The 21038-nt window shown below is 45.3% G+C and overlaps 3 protein-coding genes across 4 annotated transcripts in view; 1 reads left to right on the top strand and 2 right to left on the bottom strand.

Moving 5' to 3' along the window:
- Smc1a (structural maintenance of chromosomes 1A) overlaps positions 1–5917 on the bottom strand; it is a 46472-nt gene extending 40555 nt beyond the window's left edge. The window contains exon 1 of the mRNA XM_036174255.1: positions 5708–5917. Coding sequence (XP_036030148.1) covers positions 5708–5816 — 109 coding nt within the window. The 5' untranslated portion in view covers positions 5817–5917. The remainder of the gene's footprint in view (positions 1–5707) is intronic.
- A 169-nt stretch (positions 5918–6086) lies between these two features.
- Ribc1 (RIB43A domain with coiled-coils 1) lies at positions 6087–15283 on the top strand. 2 transcript variants are annotated; one of them, XM_036173859.1, is made up of 8 exons: positions 6087–6206; positions 6506–6593; positions 10975–11091; positions 12824–12905; positions 13086–13430; positions 14059–14177; positions 14555–14949; positions 15058–15283. In XM_036173859.1, exons 3-8 carry the CDS (start codon positions 10975–10977, stop codon positions 15137–15139), a joined length of 1140 nt encoding a protein of 379 aa, XP_036029752.1. In that variant the 5' UTR covers positions 6087–6206; positions 6506–6593; the 3' UTR covers positions 15140–15283. The 2 variants fall into 2 exon arrangements, with proteins under 2 accessions (XP_036029752.1, XP_036029753.1); XM_036173860.1 differs by lacking the exon at positions 6087–6206 and having other exon boundaries at positions 6359–6593.
- Positions 15284–15438: 155 nt separating this feature from the next.
- On the bottom strand, positions 15439–18136 carry Hsd17b10 (hydroxysteroid 17-beta dehydrogenase 10). The gene is made up of 6 exons (XM_036173861.1): positions 18022–18136; positions 17480–17644; positions 16343–16507; positions 16099–16227; positions 15910–16018; positions 15439–15741 (listed from the first exon to the last, which is right to left on the bottom strand). The coding sequence occupies exons 1-6, from the start codon at positions 18046–18048 to the stop codon at positions 15551–15553; spliced, it is 786 nt and encodes a 261-aa protein (XP_036029754.1). The 5' UTR covers positions 18049–18136; the 3' UTR covers positions 15439–15550.
- Positions 18137–21038: the final 2902 nt, after the last annotated feature.

Below are 21038 nucleotides of genomic sequence, written 5' to 3'. Positions count from 1 at the left end.
TTCTTTTAGAAAACTACTGTACCAGGAGTATAACTTAAGAGGTAGGGCTTTGCTAGCACACACAAGGCCCTAGGTTCCATCTCCATTACTAAATAAAGGCAATGTCTAAAATGAAAGGGGTGACAGAACCATCCTAGAATACAGGCCATTACTGAGATATATGCAAATAGAACATGGATGTTACTATATGTTAATCTTTCGTTTTATTTTATTTTAGGAAAAAAATCTACATAGTACAGGTTGGCTTCATAATCACAAGCTTCTTGTCTCAGCTTCCCACATGCTAGGATTACAAGTGTGTGACACCCCACCCAACTTGAGAAGATGAACTATGATTAGACTCTGGTTTCAAAAAAAAGAAACATGGACATTTTGGGAAGCAATTAGAAAAGCTTGAATATATATTAGATAAACCGAGCAACTATAGAAGCTTGAAGCTTAAAGAAAAACTAGATAAATAATGACACGAAAAAAAATTTCCTTTGTTGTACTAATGAAATAGTAATAAAACAGGATTATGATTTTTATATGAATGGTGAAGCACTTAAAGGTGAAATGTTGGGGCTGGAGAGATGGCTCAGTGGTTAAGAGCACTGACTGCTCTTCCAGAGTACCCGAGTTCAAGTCCCAGCACCCACATGGCAGTTCACAACTGTCTGTAATTCCAGTTCCAGGGAACCCGATATCCATGGCAAAACACCAACATACCTAAAATAAAAATAAATTTTAAAAAAGGTGAAATGTTATTAAGTCTTCAATTTATTTTCAAATTTAATTTCAAATATTTGAGAGAGACAGGAGAGAAAGACAGAGAGAAGGAAAGAGAGAAAGGAGAGAGACTGACTCTGTATGTAGCCCAGGCTGGCCTCGAACTCACAGAGATCCACCTACCTCTGCCTCCCAAGTGCTGGGATTACAGGCCTGCACCACCACACCCTGCTAGCACATATATGTTTGCCAATGTTCATAATATAAAACTTGGGAAGAAGCAAAGGAATAAGAAAACCTATGAAGCCAGGCGGTGGTGGCACACGCCTTTAATCCCAGCACTCGGGAGGCAGAGGCAGGCAGATCTCTTTGAGTTCGAGGCCAGCCTGGTCTACAAAGTGAGTTCCAGGATAGCCAGAGCTGTTACACAGAGAAACCCTGTCTCAAAAAAAAAGAAAGAAAAAAGAAAACCTATGAACAGGCTGGTGAGATGGCTTGGCAGATTAAGGTACTTGTCTAATAACCAATAACTAATACCAAGCCTGCTAACCTGATTTTGATCCCCAGGATGCATATACAGGAAAGATAACTGACCCCTGCAAAGTTGTTCTCTGACGTTCACACATGCACCAAGCTTGCCACACAAGCATAAGGACTTGACTTTGAACTCTTAGCATCCACTTAAAAAGCTAGGTGTGGTGGTGTGTTGTAAGACAAATTGCTAAATGGTCTTAAATTTTAAAAAAAGCTGGGTGGCGGTGGTGCACACCTTTAATCCCAGCACTCGGGAGGCAAAGCCAGATGGATCTCTGTGAGTTCGAGGCCAGCCTGGGCTACCAAGTGAGTTCCAGGAAAGGCGCAAAGATACACAGAGAAACCCTGTCTCGAAAAACAAACAAACAAAAGAAAAAAGGGGGGGGGGGCTGGAGAGATGGCTCAGTGGTTAAGAGCACTGGCTGCTCTTCCAGAGGTCCTGAGTTCAATTCCCAACAACCACAGTGTGGCTCACAACCACTTGTAATGAGATCTGGTGCCCCCTTCTGGCCTGTAGGGACACATGCAGGCAGAACATTGTATACATAATAAATAAATCTTAAAAAAAAAAAAAAACCTGGACCCAGATAATGGAGTGAAAACTGAAAGATCAGAGGAATAGGAAAAGCCACAGCCAACCTCACCTTACCAACTCCACAACCTCCAGAAAGAACTACTTTCTATATACCCACGCCTATATGCCTTTCTATGTCCTGCCATTTTACTTCCTCTCTCCACCCAGCTACATATCTTCCTGTCTGTCTGTACGGACCTCCAGACCCTATGGTCAACTACTGCTGGGATAAAAGGCATGTGCCACCATGCCTGGCTCTATTCCCAGTGTGGCCTTGAACTCACAGCCTCCCGAATGCTAGGATTAAGGGCATGTGCTACCGACTTCTATGTTTAATATAGTGGATGGCTTTGTCCTTTGATCTTCAGATAAGCTTTATTGGGGTACACAAATAAAATATTACCACAGTGTATTCCTATAATCTAACATTGAGAAAGTGGAGACAGGAGAATACTTTGGGCTTGCTGTCCAGGCAATACAGCACAGTTGGTGAACAACAGGCCAATGAAAGGTCCTGTCTCAAAAAATAAAGCTGGAGTTGCCAGACGGTGGTGGTGCTCACCTTTAATCTACCAGCACTCAGGAGGCAGAGGCAGGTGTCTTACAGAGTTGAGTTCCAGGACAGCCAAGACCGTTAAAGAGATAAACCTTGTCTTGAAATAAAGAAATAAATAAGGTGGAATTGTCCCAAAAAAAGGACACTAACATCAACCTCTGATACAAACATACACACAATAAATGTCATTTTAAAAATCCCAGCACTCGGGAAGCAGAGGCAGGCAGATCTCTGTGAGTATGAGGCCAGCCTGGTCTACAGAGCAAGATCCAGGAAAGGCGCAAAGCTACAGAGAAACACTGTCTCGAAAAGCCAAACAAAACAAAAACTCCTAAAAACATTAAAGAGTGGAAACTCAGTATGCTTCTGGGTCTGCTCAGATATGTACCACTGAATCACATACTTGGAAAACTCTTGTACGTTTTGAAATCATTCAGTCCAATCTCTTGATTAAACAAGGGAGAAAGAGAAAATTAACAAAACAAACGAGTAGTGAAACCAGTAGCGAGCTTCTGATTTTTGACACAGGGTTCTGCTGTGCAGCCCCGGTCTTCACTATCGACCCAGGTCGACCTGGGTCTCATAGCAATCTTCTCGCCTTAACCACACAAGGGCTGAGTTTATGGGTGTGTGTCATCACACCCAGCAAGTACCAAGTTCTCAAACTTTTAAAATTTATGTTACCAAAATTACATCATTAGTATACGATTTTTAACACACTCAGCTTCTTTCAAATATCCAATATGTGCATGCATGTGCAAGTCAGAGGTTGATGGTGGGTGTCTTATAACTGTTCACCTTTTTTTTTTTTTTTTTTTTTTTGAAACAGGATCTCTCTTGGCCTGGAAACTCACCAACTGAGCTCTATTAGCTGGCCAGCAAGCCCCAGGGATTTTCCAGTCCTCCCCAGTGTTAGGTTATTGGGTATATATCACCACACCCAGCTTCCTAAGTGGGTGCTGAGAATCCAAACTCCATCTTGATGCCTGTGTGGCAAGCACTTTACAGGCTGAGCCATCTCCGAAGCTTTATCTTTTGTCTGACGGCATCCTGGACTCTTTTTAGTGCGTGTTAAAATACCAATGCATAATCAGCTATTTTCTTAAAAATACTACAACACATGATTCATGCAACTCTGTGATTCATGCTCACATTAATTACCCAATTTAGCTTATCCAAAAGTCTTAGGAAATAAGGCATTTTCTCTACTTTAAAGAGGAAGAAACCTAGTCATTCCTCAAGTTAAACGTGTCAGTAAGTTCTTTACTTCAACTGACAAGGTGATAAAACAATCTCCCTACATCATCCAGCTTCTAGATCCTTGCTCATCGTCCTTCATTCTGTTACTTGTTTGTTAAAGACCTTAAAAAAATGAACCTTGTAAGGCTGGGGATGTGACCCAGCTGAGTGTGTACTTATCTAGCATGTACAAAGCCTTCAGTTCAAACCCAAACACTGTATTAAACCAGGTGGAAGTGCACACCTCTAATTCCAGCACTCTGGAGATGGAGGAAGACCAGAAGGTCATCCTTGAACTGAACAGAGTTTGAGATCAGTTTGGAACATGAGATCCTATCTCAACAAATGAACAACAACAAAAACCAAGATCAATTTGGTGTTCAATAAATCACAGATCTGCCCGACAGTGGTAGCACATGGCCTTTAGCCCCTGCCCTCGGGAGGCAGAAGCAGGCCGACCTCCGAGTTTGAGGCCAGCCTGGTCTACAGATCAAATTCTAGGACAGCCAGTACTACAAAGAGAAACCCTGCCTTGGATAAACAAACAAACAAACAAATAAATGAATGGCAGGTTTATTGTTCTACAATCTAGACTCAACTGTCTAGCCAGCTGCAGCACGGCTAGCACATGACATAAATTGGAATTCAATCTTTCAAGCACCAATTTCCAACCTTTCAGCTTCTTCCTGATTTTCAACCACGAGACTCTTACTCACAATTCTTTAATGTTGTAGACATTTTTCTAACGTGCAGTGCGAACACTAACAAAACATCTCAAGAAATGGCTTCTTAAGGACACTCATACACTAGTGATGAAGATAAAAAAAACAGGCACTATAAATTGGTGACAGAAAATAAAGTCTGTGTGCCAGAGAGAAAGAGCAATTTATAAAGTGGGAACCAAGGGTCAAGGAAGGCTTCACAGAGCCAAGCTCTGGAGGATATGGAGAGGCAGAAGGCAGATGTGGAGACAAGAGGATTCAGAGTTTGAAGCCATAAGACATTCTCTCAAAAAAAAAAAAAAAAAAAAAAAAGACTAAAGAGGGTAAGGACTCAGGCCAAGGGCTTTTTCAAAACAGCTGGATTCTGGATTAAAATTCTAACAATGCTGAGGGCAATGAATTTTATTTTATTTTATTTTTTTGTTTGATTGTTTTTGTTTTGCGAGACAGGGTTTCTCTGTGTAGCTTTGCGCCTTTCCTGGATCTCTCTGAAGACCAGGCTGGCCTCGAAGTCAGAGATCCACCTGGCTCTGCCTCCGGAGTGCTGGATTAAAGGCGTGCGCCACCACCCGGTTAACTTAACCCCTTTTTTACAGAGCATTTACAACGGCCTAAACATTATCATATTTTGTACTTTATCTTCTTTCTCCTCTAAGTTTCCAGCGATCACGGACTTGGCTTATTTTCCGCATAAACTTAACTGATAAACCCCGAAACATTCAACAAATTTGGCAAGCGAACAAGTTCAGGCTCATTACAGCTTCCTGATAGGAAAGGGGCAAATCGAGGCAACAATCTCTTAGGTGTGTAAGGGGCGAGGGTCGGAATCCCACTCTGCTGAGCGGAGCGCTGGGTCTAAAATTCAAAAGTGCCATAGCTGAAGAGGAAAAAGGAAACTGAAGCATTCCAATGAGAGGCACCCGGGGCGGAAGGAGGCTGGCTAAAGCAGAAAGTACACTACTTGGGACTGGACAGAGACAACCTTCCCAAAATTTCCCACAGGTATCAAATTTAAGAGCAGGAAGGTGGAACAATAACAGACCGAAAGGAGCCACCGGCCAAACAAAAGGTCCCAAGTTCCAGGAACGCCTCTTTTGGCGGGAGGGGTTGTGGGAAGGGCAACACTTAGTTCAGCCCACACCATTCCTGGCCAGAGAGGGAGCTGCACAAAACTCGGCCAACTGACATTTAGGCAGCGGCTCGAGTTAAGCGTACGGCGGAAGGGGGAGCGAGTTGAAATGCAATCCCCCCAAGAGAAGCAAGGGACATTTTAGGGTTCACAACGTCTCAGGTTGCACGGGGTAGGTTGTACTACTCTGGAGACAAACAGGGGGGACCGGGATGCCCGCAGGGCCGCAACCGGATTTATCTCACCAGAGCCATTGGGTCCAATGATGGCGGTGAACCTCTGAAATGGTCCGATAATCTGTCGACCCTTGTACGACTTAAAATTCTCGATCTCAATCAGTTTCAGGAAACCCATGACAGCAGCGCTACCGTAGGAGAAAGCCTGCGCCGGAGTCCTGGGACCCGAGGTTAGCCCGCGCGGGAAATACCGCAGTGCAAACCGGGTGTACAGTAAACCTCGCGATAATAAGTACCAGCCAATCAGGATTTCCAGCTCCCCTGGTGCCAGGGGTGCAGTCACTTCCGCCTGAAATAGAGCCTCTGTTGATTGGTCGCCTGGCTCGAGTTTTTGCCGGCAGTTTGGACCCCGCCCCCCATTGTAGTAGCACCGCAACCGTCGAAGCGGTTAACACACAAAGCTGCGCAAGCGTTAGTGCTGAGGAGGACTCTCGCTTTCTGGGAGAATCAGAAAGCAGGCGGGGGCCTGAGCCCACGCTTGCTGAGACAAGTCAGAAGTCACAGCAAGGTTATGCCCTCCCGGCTCCCCAGGGCGAGTGGGAGGCGGGCACTCAGCTGTGACTTGTAGTCTAGCTGGTCTGGGGGCTCCATCAAAGAGCTCAGTTGAGAATTGGAAGGCACCCTCGGAGGGGTGGGCTGTTTGGACTAGAAGGACGATCTTAGAGAGGACTTAGGTGAGGTGAGATTGGAATGTAAAGGAGGATGAGGGGACTCCTAGACTCCTAGACAACGGAGATACACGTTGGGGAAAGTTGTATTGTGAGGTACCACCCCTATCGTCTGCCTCTCTCTTATTTCTCCAAGCAGAATTCCAAGACTGCCGTTGTAAATCCTAGAGCCAACTTGGACCCTGTCCACTTAAGAGCTTCAAAATTGGAATTCTATACTGAGAAAGGTATCCTGTGTGAACACCAGGGGGCCACGTCCTTAAACCAATGCTCCAGCTTTGTCCTTTTTCCCTTTCTCCTTGCTATGCTTCTCCCCAATCCCATTCCCACTGCGTCATACGGCTATGACACCTTCCCCTTTATCCCCATCTTTCTCTTCACTCTGTCTGCCTCCCTCATTGGCTTCTCTGTTTCCCTTCTCTCTATTCTTTATGCCTTGCCCTCCTCCATTTCTCAATCTATTTTTTTCATCCTTTCATCCATATTCTATTACCTTATATCTGCTCATTACTAAGTCATGCTCTTAGGAGCCCAGGCTTTATAGTATGGCAACAGTTTGAATTTATATGCCGGGGTTAGTGCCATTTTCAGACGGTGCTTTCCACAGCTATTCCTGTAACTATTTTTTTTTCCAGACTGGGTTTCTCTCTGTAGCTCTGGATGCCCTGGAACTCATGCTGTAGACCAGGCTGTCCTTGAACTCAGAAATCCACCTGCCTCAGCTTCCTGAGTGCTGGGATAAAAGGCGTGTGCCCCTACCACCCAGCTCTAACTATTTTAAGATTCGTTTTTATTTGTGTGTGTATGTATGTATGTATGTATGTATGTATGCCACCGACATAGGGCATTCAATCCCTTGGAGCTGGAGTTACAGGTGGTTGTGAACCACTCTGGTATTCTGGAAGATCAGGACGTGTTCTTAACCACCAAGCTGTCTCTCCAGTCCTATTCCTGTAACTTTTTAAATATCTAAAAGCTGGGAATAATCCTAAAGAGTCTAGGAAAGTGAGAAAGCTCAGTTGATAGAATCTGATATGGAAGCCAAAAATGAAGCTATGTTGGGAAAACAGTCACAGCCAACAAAGGGAATAAAATAACTAAAGGCAATCTCATATAATTTTTAGAGAAATTACTATTTAATTTTCAAAGATGCGATGGAGCTTGGGAGAAAATTAAACTGTAACTATTTCTAAATATATACAAAATGCAGTTTCAAATGGATTAAAAACAAATGATAAAGGCAAAACTTTAGAAATTGTAGGATATCTTTATGAATTTAGAATAGAGAGATATTTTGTTTTAGGTAGGTTTTTTTTTCTGTTGCTACTTTAATGTTTTTTATGGGGGAGGCAGGGTCTCTCTACATTGCCCTGGCTGTCCTGAAACTCACTATGGAGAATACTTTTGTATGTGTACCAATAAATATCGATCATATCCATCCCCACTCCAGCCTCTGTCCTCTAAACTCCCATCATATCACCCTCTTTTTTTGTAACTCACTGAGTCCAATTAGTACTGCCCATATGTGCATGGTATGGACCTGCAAGAAAATTGACTCTTCCTCAGCAGGCATCAACTTCTAATAGCCCTTCAACTAGGGATGGAGCCTCCTGAGCTCCTCACCCACCCATGCTGGAAGGTTTACTAGCTTGCTCTTATGTACAGGTCTCATCCAGGTAACCTCAGCTGCTGTGAATTCATGAGTGCACATCCCTGTCATGTCTAAAAGACAGCATCGCATGGTACCCCTCCCCTCCTCTAGCTCTTTACATTCTTCCCACTTCTAACACAATGTTCCCTGCACTTTGGAGTAGTGGTGATACACATCTCATTTGGGACTAAGCACTCAATAGCCACTTATTCTCAACGGTTTGAGCAGTTATGAGTCTCTGCATAAACTTGCCTACAGCAAAAAAGAAGTTTCTCTGGGGGTTTGGGGTTTAGCTTAGTGGTAGAGCACTTGCCTAGCAAGCGCAAAGCCCTGGGTTCGATCCTCAGCTCTGGGGAAAAAAAAAAAAAGCTTCTCTGACCACAATTGAGAGCAGCACTAATCTATGAATATAAATATATTTGTATTTATACATTTAGAAGGTAGTTAGCAAAACAGTAGTAGTAGGTTCTTCCCTACTCCTCAGAGTACTCCCCATAGGTACTTCCCATGACCTCCCTAGACATGGACTTCCCACTAGCTTTACAGTACTAGGCATGAATTCCCTCTTATGGACCAGGTCTCAAATCTAATCCAAGTGGTTGGTTACCCTCTATAATAGTCATGCCAGTATTACTCCACTGGGCATATCTTACCTGGAAGGTTGGCATTGTAACATGCAGGGTTCACTGCTGGGTAAAATGTCTTTTCTACCCTAGTGGCCTGGGTAGCACCTTCTGGAACTATGAAAGCTAGCCAGCATGGAGGACATTTCTTTGTCGGTACAGATTGATTTCTCCATGCCCAGCAGCTAAGCTGTTTGATGTCTTTAGCAGTAGGCTCTTACCATTTAGTTCTGGTGAACAAACCAGGAGGAATAGCAATACCCTATGTTTTAGGTGCCTCTGGGACCTCCCTAACAAATAACTTGGCACAGAGACTTATATTAAATAACTCATCTCTTCTGGGAATACCCATGGTGGCTGTTTTTGAAACAGGTCTCTGTAGTTCAGGATGGCCTGGAACTTACTATTTAGTCCAGACTGGCCTCCAATTTTTAACAGTCCTCCTACCTCAGCCTCCCAACTGCTGGGATTATGGGTTTAAGCCATCACACCTTGCAACAGACTTTCTTAAATAACTAGAAACACTTCATTCAAAGAAAAAAATGGGTAAATGTGACTAAATATGTTTACCAAAATTCCACCTTAGGATGTGAAATGAGGGCTGGAGGAGGGCTCAGTGATTAGGAAGTACTTGTTTAATTCCAGCACTGGGGAGGCAGAGGCAGTCAGATCTCTTGAGTTCAAGGCCAGCCTGGTCTACAGAAAGTTCTAGGACAGCCAGGACTACACAGAGAACCCTGTCTTTGAAAAAAAATGCTAAATGTTTAAGGTTAAGGAAGTAGGTTTACCTTAGTTTGAACATTACATAGTGTATTATGTATTGAAACATAATAACCTATAAATATGTATAATTTTGTTTTATATATTCACAAAAATTAAAATTTTTAAATCTAAAAAAATCCCTAAAATGAACACAAGATGAATAGGCACTTCACAAAGCAATAAGTAAATGGTTGAATACATGTGAAACTTCATTAATAATAAAGAAAATTTGTTAAAATCAGTAATTATAAACTGATGAGATAGCTCATCAAGTAAAGGCATTTGCAACCAGGTCTGACCTTAGTTTGATCTCTGCATCCCACATGGTGGAAGGAGAGAGTCAGCTCATACAAGTTGTGCTCAGCCCTCCACAAGTGCACTGTGGTATAATCGTGTGTGTGTGTGTGTGTGTGTGTGTGTGTGTGTGTGTGTGTGTGTGTGTAGGAGTGGGTTCTCTTTCACCATGTGGGACAAAGGTGCTCTCCTACCATGTGGATCCAAGGGATAGAACTCATAAGGCCTGGTTGCAAGCACGTTTACCCACTGAGCCATCTCAATGGTCCCTTGGTGATTTTAATAGTGTATTTTACTTAACCCAATGTATCTCACTTGACTACTCAATAGTTACACAGGGCTGGTGGCTTTAGATAAAGTATCTTCCAATAAATATTGGTAGAGAAGCTACATTAGTTTCATGTTACTGCTATAACAAATCGTCCCAAACTTAATAAACTAATAAAAACTTACTTTCATACAGCTCTAAAAAGCAGAAGTCAAACTGGGTCTCACTGAACTAAAATTAAGATAGTAATTGAGCTTCTTTCCTTTTGGAGAAACTGAACCTTGCTTTTATTAGGGTGCTGGGGGTTTGAACTCAGGTCCTCAGGCTTGCACAAACACTCTACCCACTGAGTCATCTCCCTATCCCTGGAAGCATGCTTTAACCCAGCCTTTTTTTCCCTTTTCTTTTTAAGTGTGAGGCTAGCCTTTAATGATGAGCCATATATGCAGCCCTCCCTCTTCTTAAAATAGCCCTACTGGAAGCTAATATTCTTGTCTTTTTGGGTAACTTCAGTGGTCTCACCATTGGCCTTCTAGCTTCCTCAATATTGTTTTCTGTTGCCCACTCATCACACAGACAAGCAGCTTTTCTGAAATACAATTTCCCCTTTATTTTATTACTTATCTAGTCAGATAATTGGTACACGTTCCTTCATATTTTGGAAGGCCTGGTTTTGATACATAAATGGTGGGGGCGGGGGGTTGCAAACCAATCATATTCTCTTGTCTTACCTGCTTGAAATCCTCCACTAGCTTCTCATTACACTGAGATCCAAACTCATGCCAGGGTCTTTTTTGTAGACAGTTTAAAAACAAACTTTGTTACATTTATTTTATTTAGTGGGGGGGGGGGAGAACACAGGCATGCGCATGTGGAGGTCAGAGATCAGCTTGTAGGAGTTGGTTCTCTTTCTAGCTGGTGAGATGTTATAAAGGAGAAAGAACTAGAGGCGTGGTATAGAGAAGGACAGTGCCGGCATTAATGGGCCATTCCATCTCTTATTGCTCCAGATGTATAAGTTAGACCTCCTACCAGATCCCAAGGAGATAGCAGCAGTAGAGGCTAGAAGAAGTCGGGAAAAGGAGCGACAATGCCGATTCTTCAACGTGCGGAACCGAGTCATGGGGGTGAGTGGGTAATGGAAGGCACTTTACAAAGCTGGGGTTACTTCCCTCCTATGCCTAGAAAGGAATGTAGCAGTGCATTATAACCCCTCTGGATTCAAAAAGGCCTTAGGACTGGAAGGGAAGGAGCTGGGGAACCAACTTCATATCCCTGGGCAGGCTTAAGAAGAGTCAGGACTGTGCAGGGACAGAGATGGGTGACAGCTGGCTCCTCTCTGGTCAGCTCTTGGACTATAGCTGGTTCTTGAGAAACAACATGGAGCCACAAAAGGGTGTAAAGAATATTTAAGGGATTTCTGCAAGGCTACTGTTATATTAGTTATTTTTCCTGTTACTATAACAAAATCCCTGCCAAAGAAGGCAGAAAGGGTTTGGGCTCAGTTTGAGTATATAGCCCATTATTGGGGCAAAGGAGCAGGAAGTGGTGGTCACTTTGCACCCAGTTAGGAAGCAGAATTCAGTTCACTTTCTCCCTTTTATTCAGCCCAGGACCCTAATTCATGGTATGGTTTGGCCCACAGTTAAGACAGGTTTCCCCACTTAAAATAATCCAATCTAGAAACTTCCTCATAGACATATCTAAAGGTTTCTCTCCTGAGTGATTCTAGATGTTATCAATATCTTAAAAATATCTTACGTATTTTTATCTGGGAGGGGGCATGTGGTGCTATGCATGCTACAGTGTGAGATGTGGAGGTCCAAAGATAACTTGCAAGAGTCGGCCTCTCCTTCCACCATGTGGCTCTCTGGTATCAAACTCTCTCAAGCCTAAACTTTACCCACTGAACCGTCTTTCCAGACCATGTTGACAATATTAACCTTCACAACCGTGAATGAAGCCGAGGGATAGAGACCAAAAGGGATGTTTATTCTTCACTAAACTGTATGCCCTTTTGTACTACTTTTAAATGTTTTAAGTGAATTATAATGAAAGAGGATATATTGATTGCTTTAATAAAAAGGACTGCTGAGTGGATGGAGAGAGAACGGATGCAACCTCATGATCTGGAAAAGACACCATACTTGTGTTCAAAGCCAGGTCTACTATCACATATGTGATTTAGGATACATAACCTATCTTGTCCTCCTCTGTAAAACAAGACCAAATTAAGCATTGAGATGTCAACTTTGAAAAATCAGAGCATACTACTTGACCATAAGCAAACAGAAATTTGAGTGGTCTGAGATCCTGGTTGCCAAGAATTTCCCTGGGACCTGCCCTATACCAGGCACTATGTTGGACAGTGGGGGATATAATGATAGCTAAGGCCTAGCTTCTACCCTAGCTTCTATAGCTCACAGCCTAGTGGAGGAGATAATAGAGACCAGTGTCAATACAGTGTGGACAGTGGATCCTAGATTATGGGGTAGAACCTTCTTGAACAAGTCTTGAAGGGTAAACTGAAGTTTGGGTAAAGGAAGAAAAGACTTTCCAAGGGGAGGAAACAGAGCAAAGGCTGTGGGTTCGAAACAGCTTAAGATGTACAGAGAACTGGAAGTACAGTTTCTAAGACTAATGTGAGAGGGGGCAGGGAAGGGGGGCACAACGAGATAAAGGCAAAAGCAGCAGCTAGACCATAGAGGTGTTTACAGGCTTTGTTCAGGGGTTAGAACTTAATCCAGTAGGTCCTGAAGGGGGACTTAAAAGGGGTAATTTCTAAATAGCATCTGTTAGAGCATTCAATGTACCATGCTGAGACTCTACTCTAATTTAGCTCCTTTCTTTGAGATCCAGGTGGATGTGCATGCCCTAAACTACCAGGTGGAGGAACGAAAGCTTCGGGAAGCAATGGAGCAAAGCAAAGATATGGCTTATGGTAAACACTCAAGGCTGGGGCAAAACAAAGGTAGAACTAGAGAGAATGGGCTGAAGTTGAGCAATTCTGCCTCTGAAAAGAGCCTGAGGTTCTGAGAGTGATAAGCCAGATGAGGAGCAGAGGCCAGGCTGACAGGGCTCCGTTCTGATGTGTCTTCATGTCCCTGTCAATCATTCCTAGGTACCAAGCATGTGCACTATGATCTGGTAGCACAGATGTTAGAGAAGGAAGAGGCAGAACGGGCATGTCGGTTGTCCAAGAAAGTACAGGATTTTCGGGAGCAAAGGCAGCAATTCAGGAATGGACAAGAATGTGACTTCTGGGATCCAAAACAACAAGTCCAGGAGTTTCCAGTCCCTTATTATGACAGTGGCACGTACTTTGGCCCAGCCAGCATGCAGTACTTCCATGGAGAGGACCCAGAAAGGGCCTCACGCCTGAAAATGCAGCAAGAACAGTTGAGATACAACCTGGAGAGACAGCTACAGGAACAACAGGCAGCCAGAGACGAGGAGGTGCGCGCAGGTAAGCAGCCTAGCAGGGAGCTCACCTAGTCTGGGGATAGCACTATATGAGGAGGTAGTTACCCATCCAGCTGAGGCTGTACAAGCCCTAACGTCCCTGATCTCTTTCAGCAACTGACACTGTACCCATTCATCATGATTTCTTGGCATTTACCTGGGAGAAACATTTTACAGTTATACTTGAGACAGGGTCTCATGGAACACACACTGGCTTTGAACTTGCTATATAGCCAGGGATGACCTTGAAGTTCTGATCTTCCTGCCTCTGTCTCCAAAGTGCTGGAATTATAGGTATACACCACCACACTGGACTAGGCAGGGAGTTCTCTGAGACAGGAGCTAATTCTGTGATATCCTTAGAACCCAACAAATAACCTTGAGGCTGAGGCTAGAGAGATGAAATTACTTAAGGCCTCACAGCTCAAACATGTCAGAACTACATTGTTATCCAAGATGCTGTGCTTTGGCTACCCCGACCCCAAAGAGTAACTCCTTCCTTATCAGTGTAACTTTGACGCTCAAATCTGTACAACAAATATAAAGTATGTCAAACAAATAGCTAGTGAGTAAACAAGGAATGGGGCCTAGAAGAGGCAAGTGCAATGCCCTGGCCATATTTTTCTGTGTAGCTTTGCTTAGTGACCAGCTGCGCCTAGCTGTGAACACAAGAGCAGCTGAACTAGCCAGGCTGGAGGAGTCCTGTCGAGCAGCCATGAGGACTGCTATGGCCAATGCTAACAAAGCCCAGGTAGGTCCTGAACTATCCAGTGCACTAAGCCCACCCCAATTCTTGAACCAACTCCTGGGGAACCTTAACCACAAACCTCACACCCCATTTCAACCAGAGTAAGCATTCCCATTACCCCTTTCACTTAAGATCCTATTAAAGCATAAGTCACCTTTCTCCCTACCTCCAAATACAGGGTGACTTAAGAACAGGTATTGACTTTTCATCCCTGACCTCTCAGACTAAGTGCAGAGAAATTCCCTGGCCATTCTATCCCCCTCCATCATACCCTTAGGGTCATTAAAAATTCATGCTATGTCTCTCCCTTCTCTCTGAGATGCTACCCCTTCAAGTAAGTTTCTTAAGGCTAGGCCCCCAAATGCTTACATTACCACCAGGCAGCTAAGAAGGCCCTGCAGCAGCGCCGTGAACAGCAGCAGCAACAGGAGGCCAAACTCAAGGAGATCAAGAAACAAGTCACCAGTGATCTACTGACCGAGAATCCTCAGGCTGCCCAGCGCCCCCAGAATCCCCACCGCGTCCTGCCCTATTGCTGGAAGGGTATGACTGCAGAGCAGCGGGCCGCCATCAGGAAAACCCAGGAAACACAACGACAAGAGAAAAAGGAACAGCGCCGAGTGGAAAAGTCCCTGGAGGCTGAGTGGGGACGCCAAACCGTCCGCTTGGCTGAGGCAGCACTGGAGCTGGAAGAACAGGAGAGGCAGTTGTGTGCGGAATTTCGCAGGGGGCTGGGCTCCTTCAACAAGGAGTTAGCTAGGGAACAAGCAGCCCAGTGAGTTCTAGAGTATAGCAATGGGGAGGAAGGTGGGGTAGGTGGGGAAGAATGACAAGGACCAGGGAGAGGGAAAGAACATCACCTGTGGCCTTTGAATTTTCACAGGCAAAATTACCTAAATTCAGTCATCTACACCAATCATCCTACGGCTCAGTATTACCTACAGTTCAACACCAGCAGCCGCTGAAGCCTGGATGATCACCTCCCTTCTCACCTATCAATCTTCCAGGTGGCTAGGAGTCGACGAGAAAATGCAACATACCCCTGTCTCTAATCTCTCCTCAGTAGGAGGGAACTAAACCCCAAACTCCACTTTCTACCCTAGGCAATAAAGTTATTCACTATAGTGAACCATGTGTGTGACAGTATACAGCAAGTGTGAGATACCGCCTTTCCCACTCCACACTGGGGCTCTTATGTATCCAACCTCAGAGCCTTCACTTTCTTCCCATGTCAGTTCGCCCCAACATAAGACTGCTCACACCCTGTAAGTCTGAGAATTTATTAGGCACAGAGGGTGACTGGAGCAGAGTTAGAAAATGGCTGTTAGCTTTCCTTCAAGCTGAAGAGAAGTTGGTGTTTTTCTTGCCTTCACCCTTTAAGGCTGCATCCGAATGGCCCCATCCAGCCGGATGACCTCTCCATTCAAGAATGGGTTCTCAATTATGGCCTGGACCACATGAGCGTATTCAGCAGGGTCACCGAGTCGGCTGGGGAAGGGCACCTGGCTGGCCAAGAAGTTGCGCACTTTCTCTGGAAGGGTGGTAAGCAGTGGGGTGGCAAACAAACCTAGACAAAAGCACCAACAGCAAAGGTTCATCTCTGTTTGCATGGTCGCTCGGTCCTTCCTCACTTTAGTGCTGAGCTGCTGATATTTAGGTAGTGGACACCTCCTCTCATCTGTCCACAGATCCCACCCAACTCTAGGGATGGTAAGAAAGAGAAAGACATGTCTACCTGGAGCAATTGTCATCACACGGATGCCTATGGGAGCCAGATCGCGAGCAATGGGCAGTGTCATGCCCACTATGCCCCCTTTAGATGCAGAGTATGCAGCTTGTCCAACCTGGAAAAAAAGAGTGGAGATCATAGGTGGGAAAGCCCCCACAAGGCATTCAAATAAGAACTTTGTCTCCATCCACATACCTGGCCCTCAAAGGCAGCCACACTGGCAGTGTTAATGATAACTCCACGTTGGCCTCCCTGGTCTGGTTCATTCTGACCCATCTCCCCAGCAACCAGGCGGATCACATTGAAAGTGCCTATGAGATTCACCTGGAGGGCGGGTAGAACCATGATGTGGGATCTAAGACAGAGGCTGCTTTTTGTTTGCTTAAAAGCTGAGTACCCACAGCCAGACACTTCTTATTCCTACCCCTGGAGATCTTACATTGAGAACCCGCTGGAAGTCGTCCAAGGTATGCACCTGGTTCTTCTTTTGGTTGTATGTCTTAATGGCCACTGCAATACCTGCACAGTTGACAGCCACATCTATACGGCCAAACTTTTCTTTTGCTAGAGTCAAAGCTGCTTGTACATCCTTCTCAGAGGTCACCTTGAAAGGGAGACATGAAGGAAAGGTATTCATTTCCTGGCATACACACACCACTAAACCTAGAGAGGAGGGCAAGCCCAGTCCTTGAGGGGGCTGGGGATTTAGCTCAGTGGTAGAGTGCTTGCCTGGCAAGTGCAAGGCCCTGGGTTCGGTCCTCAGCTCTGGGAAAGAAGAAGAAGAAAAAAAAAAAAAGCCCAGTCCTTGAATGGGAGCAGAATTGTGTGAGCCAAAGGGAGGCCAAGAGAGAATTGTGCTAAAACAAGTGAAGGGAGTGGAAGGGAAATGGTGGACACTACAGGAAAGTACTGCAAAACATTTTTCAAATCTGCACTCCTTGGATTCATATGCCCCTGGTCATTCTCAGCTGCTACGGATCAGGGCACTATACAACCTCGTTTTGCTTTTTGTCTTTTGCAGTATTGACAGTTAAACTGAGGAGGTCTGGCACATGCTAGGCAAGAACTCTACCACTGAGCTATATTCCAATACAACCCTGTTTTGAGAATTACTCACAGGAACATGAACTAGCTTTTTTTAAAAATCCCTGTGGAGTTCAGGTTTTTCCACTCTGTAAATATAAAATCACTGGGCAGATAGGCATTTCCAACTGTTCATCTCTTCCAGGAAATTCTAGTGTGTCCAGTCCTCATGGCCATTATGCTGAGCCCCGGCTTTAGAGTTCTTATTGCAGGTGCCCTCATGTGCTCAAGGGCTCAGGTCAAAAGCTGACGGGCGAAGGATTCACCACCGTACATTTATTTGTATGTATGTGCAGGCATGTTTGTGCCAGGACACTCGTGTGGAGGTCATTCTGTCCTTATACCATGTAGGTCCTGGGGATCAAACTCAGGTTGTTACAGACGGCAGCAAGTGCTTTTACCTGACCGATCCCAGACACCACTTTTATGGGAGAAGCGCCCCACCCCCCACCCCGAGTTTCCTCGTGCACACTCTGGTAGAATCGTGACTCACGTTGGCTGGGGCAAACATGCAGCTCTCTCCTAACTTCTTGGCTTGGGCCTCACCCCCCGAGTTAGGTAAGTCCAGAAGCACAGCTGTGGCCCCTTGTCCCACCAGTCTTTCAGCCGTAGCCAGGCCAAGGCCCGAGGCCCCTCCAGTTATTAAAGCCACCAGGCCCTGTGAAGAGGCACAAGGTAAACTGCTACTGTCCAAACCACCTTCCACCCTTTCACTTGCCAGTTCCGGAATTTTGCGAAGAAGCAGGGACAGTCAATGACCCAAAGGTGCTTCCTCTCCTCACGGCTGAGACCGCGGGGAGGGGAGGTCAGGAGTGGGGGGGGGGGGGGGGGGGCGTGTCGCATCCCAGGCGTGTTTCTCTGCGACCCCTCACACACACACACACACATGCAGTTGAATGTTGCACCCAACCGCCACAAAACCAGGCCCAGAGAAGCAGGACCCTGTTCCCCAGGCACCGATCTCTCCTCTCTAGTTCCTGCCCGTGCAGTCCTAGCCTGAGCAAAAACAAACGTTAGAGGCACTGAGCAGTCTACCTTCACGCTCCGACACGCCGCAGCCATCTTGCACAGGTCTCGCCACCAGAGGAGGGTTTTTAGGCTCTTTTGCACAGGCGCTCGCCGATTGGCCGGCACAGAGCCGCCTACTGGGGCGGGGAGCCGTGGCGCACGCTGTGTGTAGTGGGGGGGGGGGGGGGGGGGGGGAGCACGGGGCGTGGCCTGCTGCGACGGGGCGTGGCCTGCTGCGCCGGGACCTTGGAAAGGGAAAAGTTGTGGTCTCAGGTCTGCGTTTCGTAGGTAGAAAGAACCAGCATGAAATCGCCACCCCTTCACCCCGCTCTCTAGCTGACCATTTGGCATGCAGCCAGCTGCACCAGAGGAAGACAGGGCAAAGAGAAACTGAGTCCCTTTCTCAGTAAAGCTTTCAAGTGTAAGTGAAACCGATTCCTATCTGCTAGAATCTACTGGGTACACAGAGAAATAATAAAAGTCCATACTTCCCAGGAGGACACAGTTCATTTGGAGAAAGATAAAATTACAGGACAGACAACGAAAGGAGCAGATTTTTTTTTTCAGTGATAGAACCAAACCCCAAGGCCCTGTGCCTGTTACGCAAGTACTCTACCACAGAGCTACCACAGATTCCTGAATATTCAGCTGAGGAGAGTAAAGAAAAGAAAAGGAAGATTCTGAGATACAGAGAAGCAGCCGCAGAGAGAAATATGTTTAGGCAAGGACCGAGAGGCCAGACAGCATCACACATCGTGCATGTGGGTGGAGAGGGTCATTAGGAGCTAAGGATAGGAGGCCGGCATTACGAAACAGGTATTTCTGAGAAGCAACCTCACAGAGACAAGAGCGTCTCTCATCACCTCAGCCTTTGCTATGTTCCTGTGTTCGATGCCCAGATTGCACACTGTAGATTGGGCATCATCCAGAGACTGTTGTTAAAAACTTAGGTCTCTAGTCAATCTAGCTGAGCTTTCAGCCAATATCTCAATTAGAATCTTTATGATTATGATTATGATTATGATTATTATTTTGGTTTTTTCGAGACAGGGTTTTTCTGTAGCTTTGGAGGCTGGCCTCAAACTCACAGAGATCCACCTGCCTCTGCCTCCCAAGTGCTGGGATTACAGGCGTGAGCCACCACTGCCCGGCTCTCAATTAGACTCTTTAAGATGGACATCTAATCTGTCTTCCATCCATATTTTTTTCTCAACCCAAGGTCTTCAGGCCCTCAAATCTCAGCCTCCACTTTCTGCCTGTAACTGTATTATGCTTTTTCTGTGTTAAGTATTCTCCCATAGACTTCCCTCAAGGATAACTGGTTGTTGACAGCCAGTATACCTATATTGATTTTCACTACTTTATCAAAGGATTTAGCATCCACTCACAATCTTTTAACGTGTGTGTGTGTGTGTGTGTGTGTGTGTGTGTGTGTGTGTGTGTGTGTTTATACTCTGTGGGGAGTCAAAGGGCAACTGTAGGAATTGGTTTTCTCCTTCCATCATATGGGTTCTGGGAGTCAAACACAGATCATCCAGCTTAGTGACATCACCTTTACCTACTGAACCATTTCACCAGTCCCAGACTCACAATCGAAATGTTTTGATGAAGTGCTCCCATCATCTGTGACCCTAGCATGCTGGAGGAAGAAGCAGCACAGCTGTAGCAAATTTGAGACCATATTGGTCTACATAGCCAATGATCGTCTAGCCAGGAGTAGACTACATGGCGAGTCCCTGGCTCAAAAAACAAACAAACAAAAAACAAAAGCAGTTCTGCTACTGGGACTGAATTTTTTTTTCTGAGACAGGGTTTCTCTGTGTAGCTTTGGAGCCTGTCCTGGAACTCACTCTGTAGACCAGGCTAGCCTCAGACTCACAGAGATCTGCCTGGCTGCCTCCTGAGTGCTGGGATTAAAGGTGTGCGCCACCACCGCCCGGCTGAATTTTAAGAGAAAAAAGAAAAGGGTAGCGGTTTTTCACTGGCCTCATATACTTTCTTCAGTTACAGTGGCCTCTTTTGTGTTCATTTTTGCATTCACCTGTGTCTGCATGGCGGCTTTTTCTTTTTTTCATACAGAAATAAGGTAAAATAGTATCTCCCAAGAGGGGTCCTTTCAGACCACTCAAGCTGTAGCCACGTCACCACTATATACTGCATATTTGAATCTCTCCATAGCATTTAGAGATCCATCCATTTTCTTTAGAAAGGAAGGTACTGATTTGTTTTGGGGACAGGGTCTCTCACTCTGTAGTCAGGCAACTCATTACATAGACCAGACTTGCCTAAAATTTCCAGGAATCTTCCTCAATCCTCCTACTTGAGACTGCTGAGTACTAGGATTATAAGTATGAGCCACCATACCCAGCTTTAAAAGTGAATTAATTAGTTATTAATTAATTAATCTGTACATATATGTCTGATTGTTTGCATGAATTTATATACACCACATTCATGTGGGAACCCTCAGAGGCCAGGAGAAAGAATCTGATCCCTTGGAACTGGAGGCACAGATAGTTGTGAGCCACCATGTGGCTAGGATCCAAACCTGGATACTCCATCATACTCGGGAAGAGCAGGACTCTTACCCTGAGCCATCTCTCCAGCACTCACCTCTACACACACACACTCTCCAATAGGATTATGGTCCAGCCTAATAATCTTCTTCCCAGGGGCCCAGAAGAGAGGCTACAAACAGCACAAATTATTTCTTGGGAAAAGAATCTAAGTACACCGAGTTCTTAGTCTGTCTACTTTATTCCTCTGGGATAAAATCCTATCTACACCGCTTCAGTTCTGTTCTCATGCCTACTCCTTTCTTGCCTGATTTCTCTCTACCTTTACCTGCTGTCCCCTCTAAGCTCTATCTTAATTCTCTCATCTTAGTTCTGCCCCATCTTGGTCTTTCTCCTCTCATTCTTCCCCATCCGGCTCTTCCTCATCTTCCATCTCATTCATCTAGGTCTCCATCTAGTTCTCCAGTCCAAATCCTCTCTCAGTCTCTGAGGTTTACAATTATATACCCATGCAATAGCAGTGCTCTA

The sequence above is a fragment of the Onychomys torridus genome, chromosome X, assembly GCF_903995425.1.
Source record: "Onychomys torridus chromosome X, mOncTor1.1, whole genome shotgun sequence".
Classification (NCBI taxonomy): domain Eukaryota; kingdom Metazoa; phylum Chordata; class Mammalia; order Rodentia; family Cricetidae; genus Onychomys; species Onychomys torridus.
Note: the sequence above shows the minus strand (reverse complement) of the source record. Positions and strands in the feature narration are given on the sequence as shown.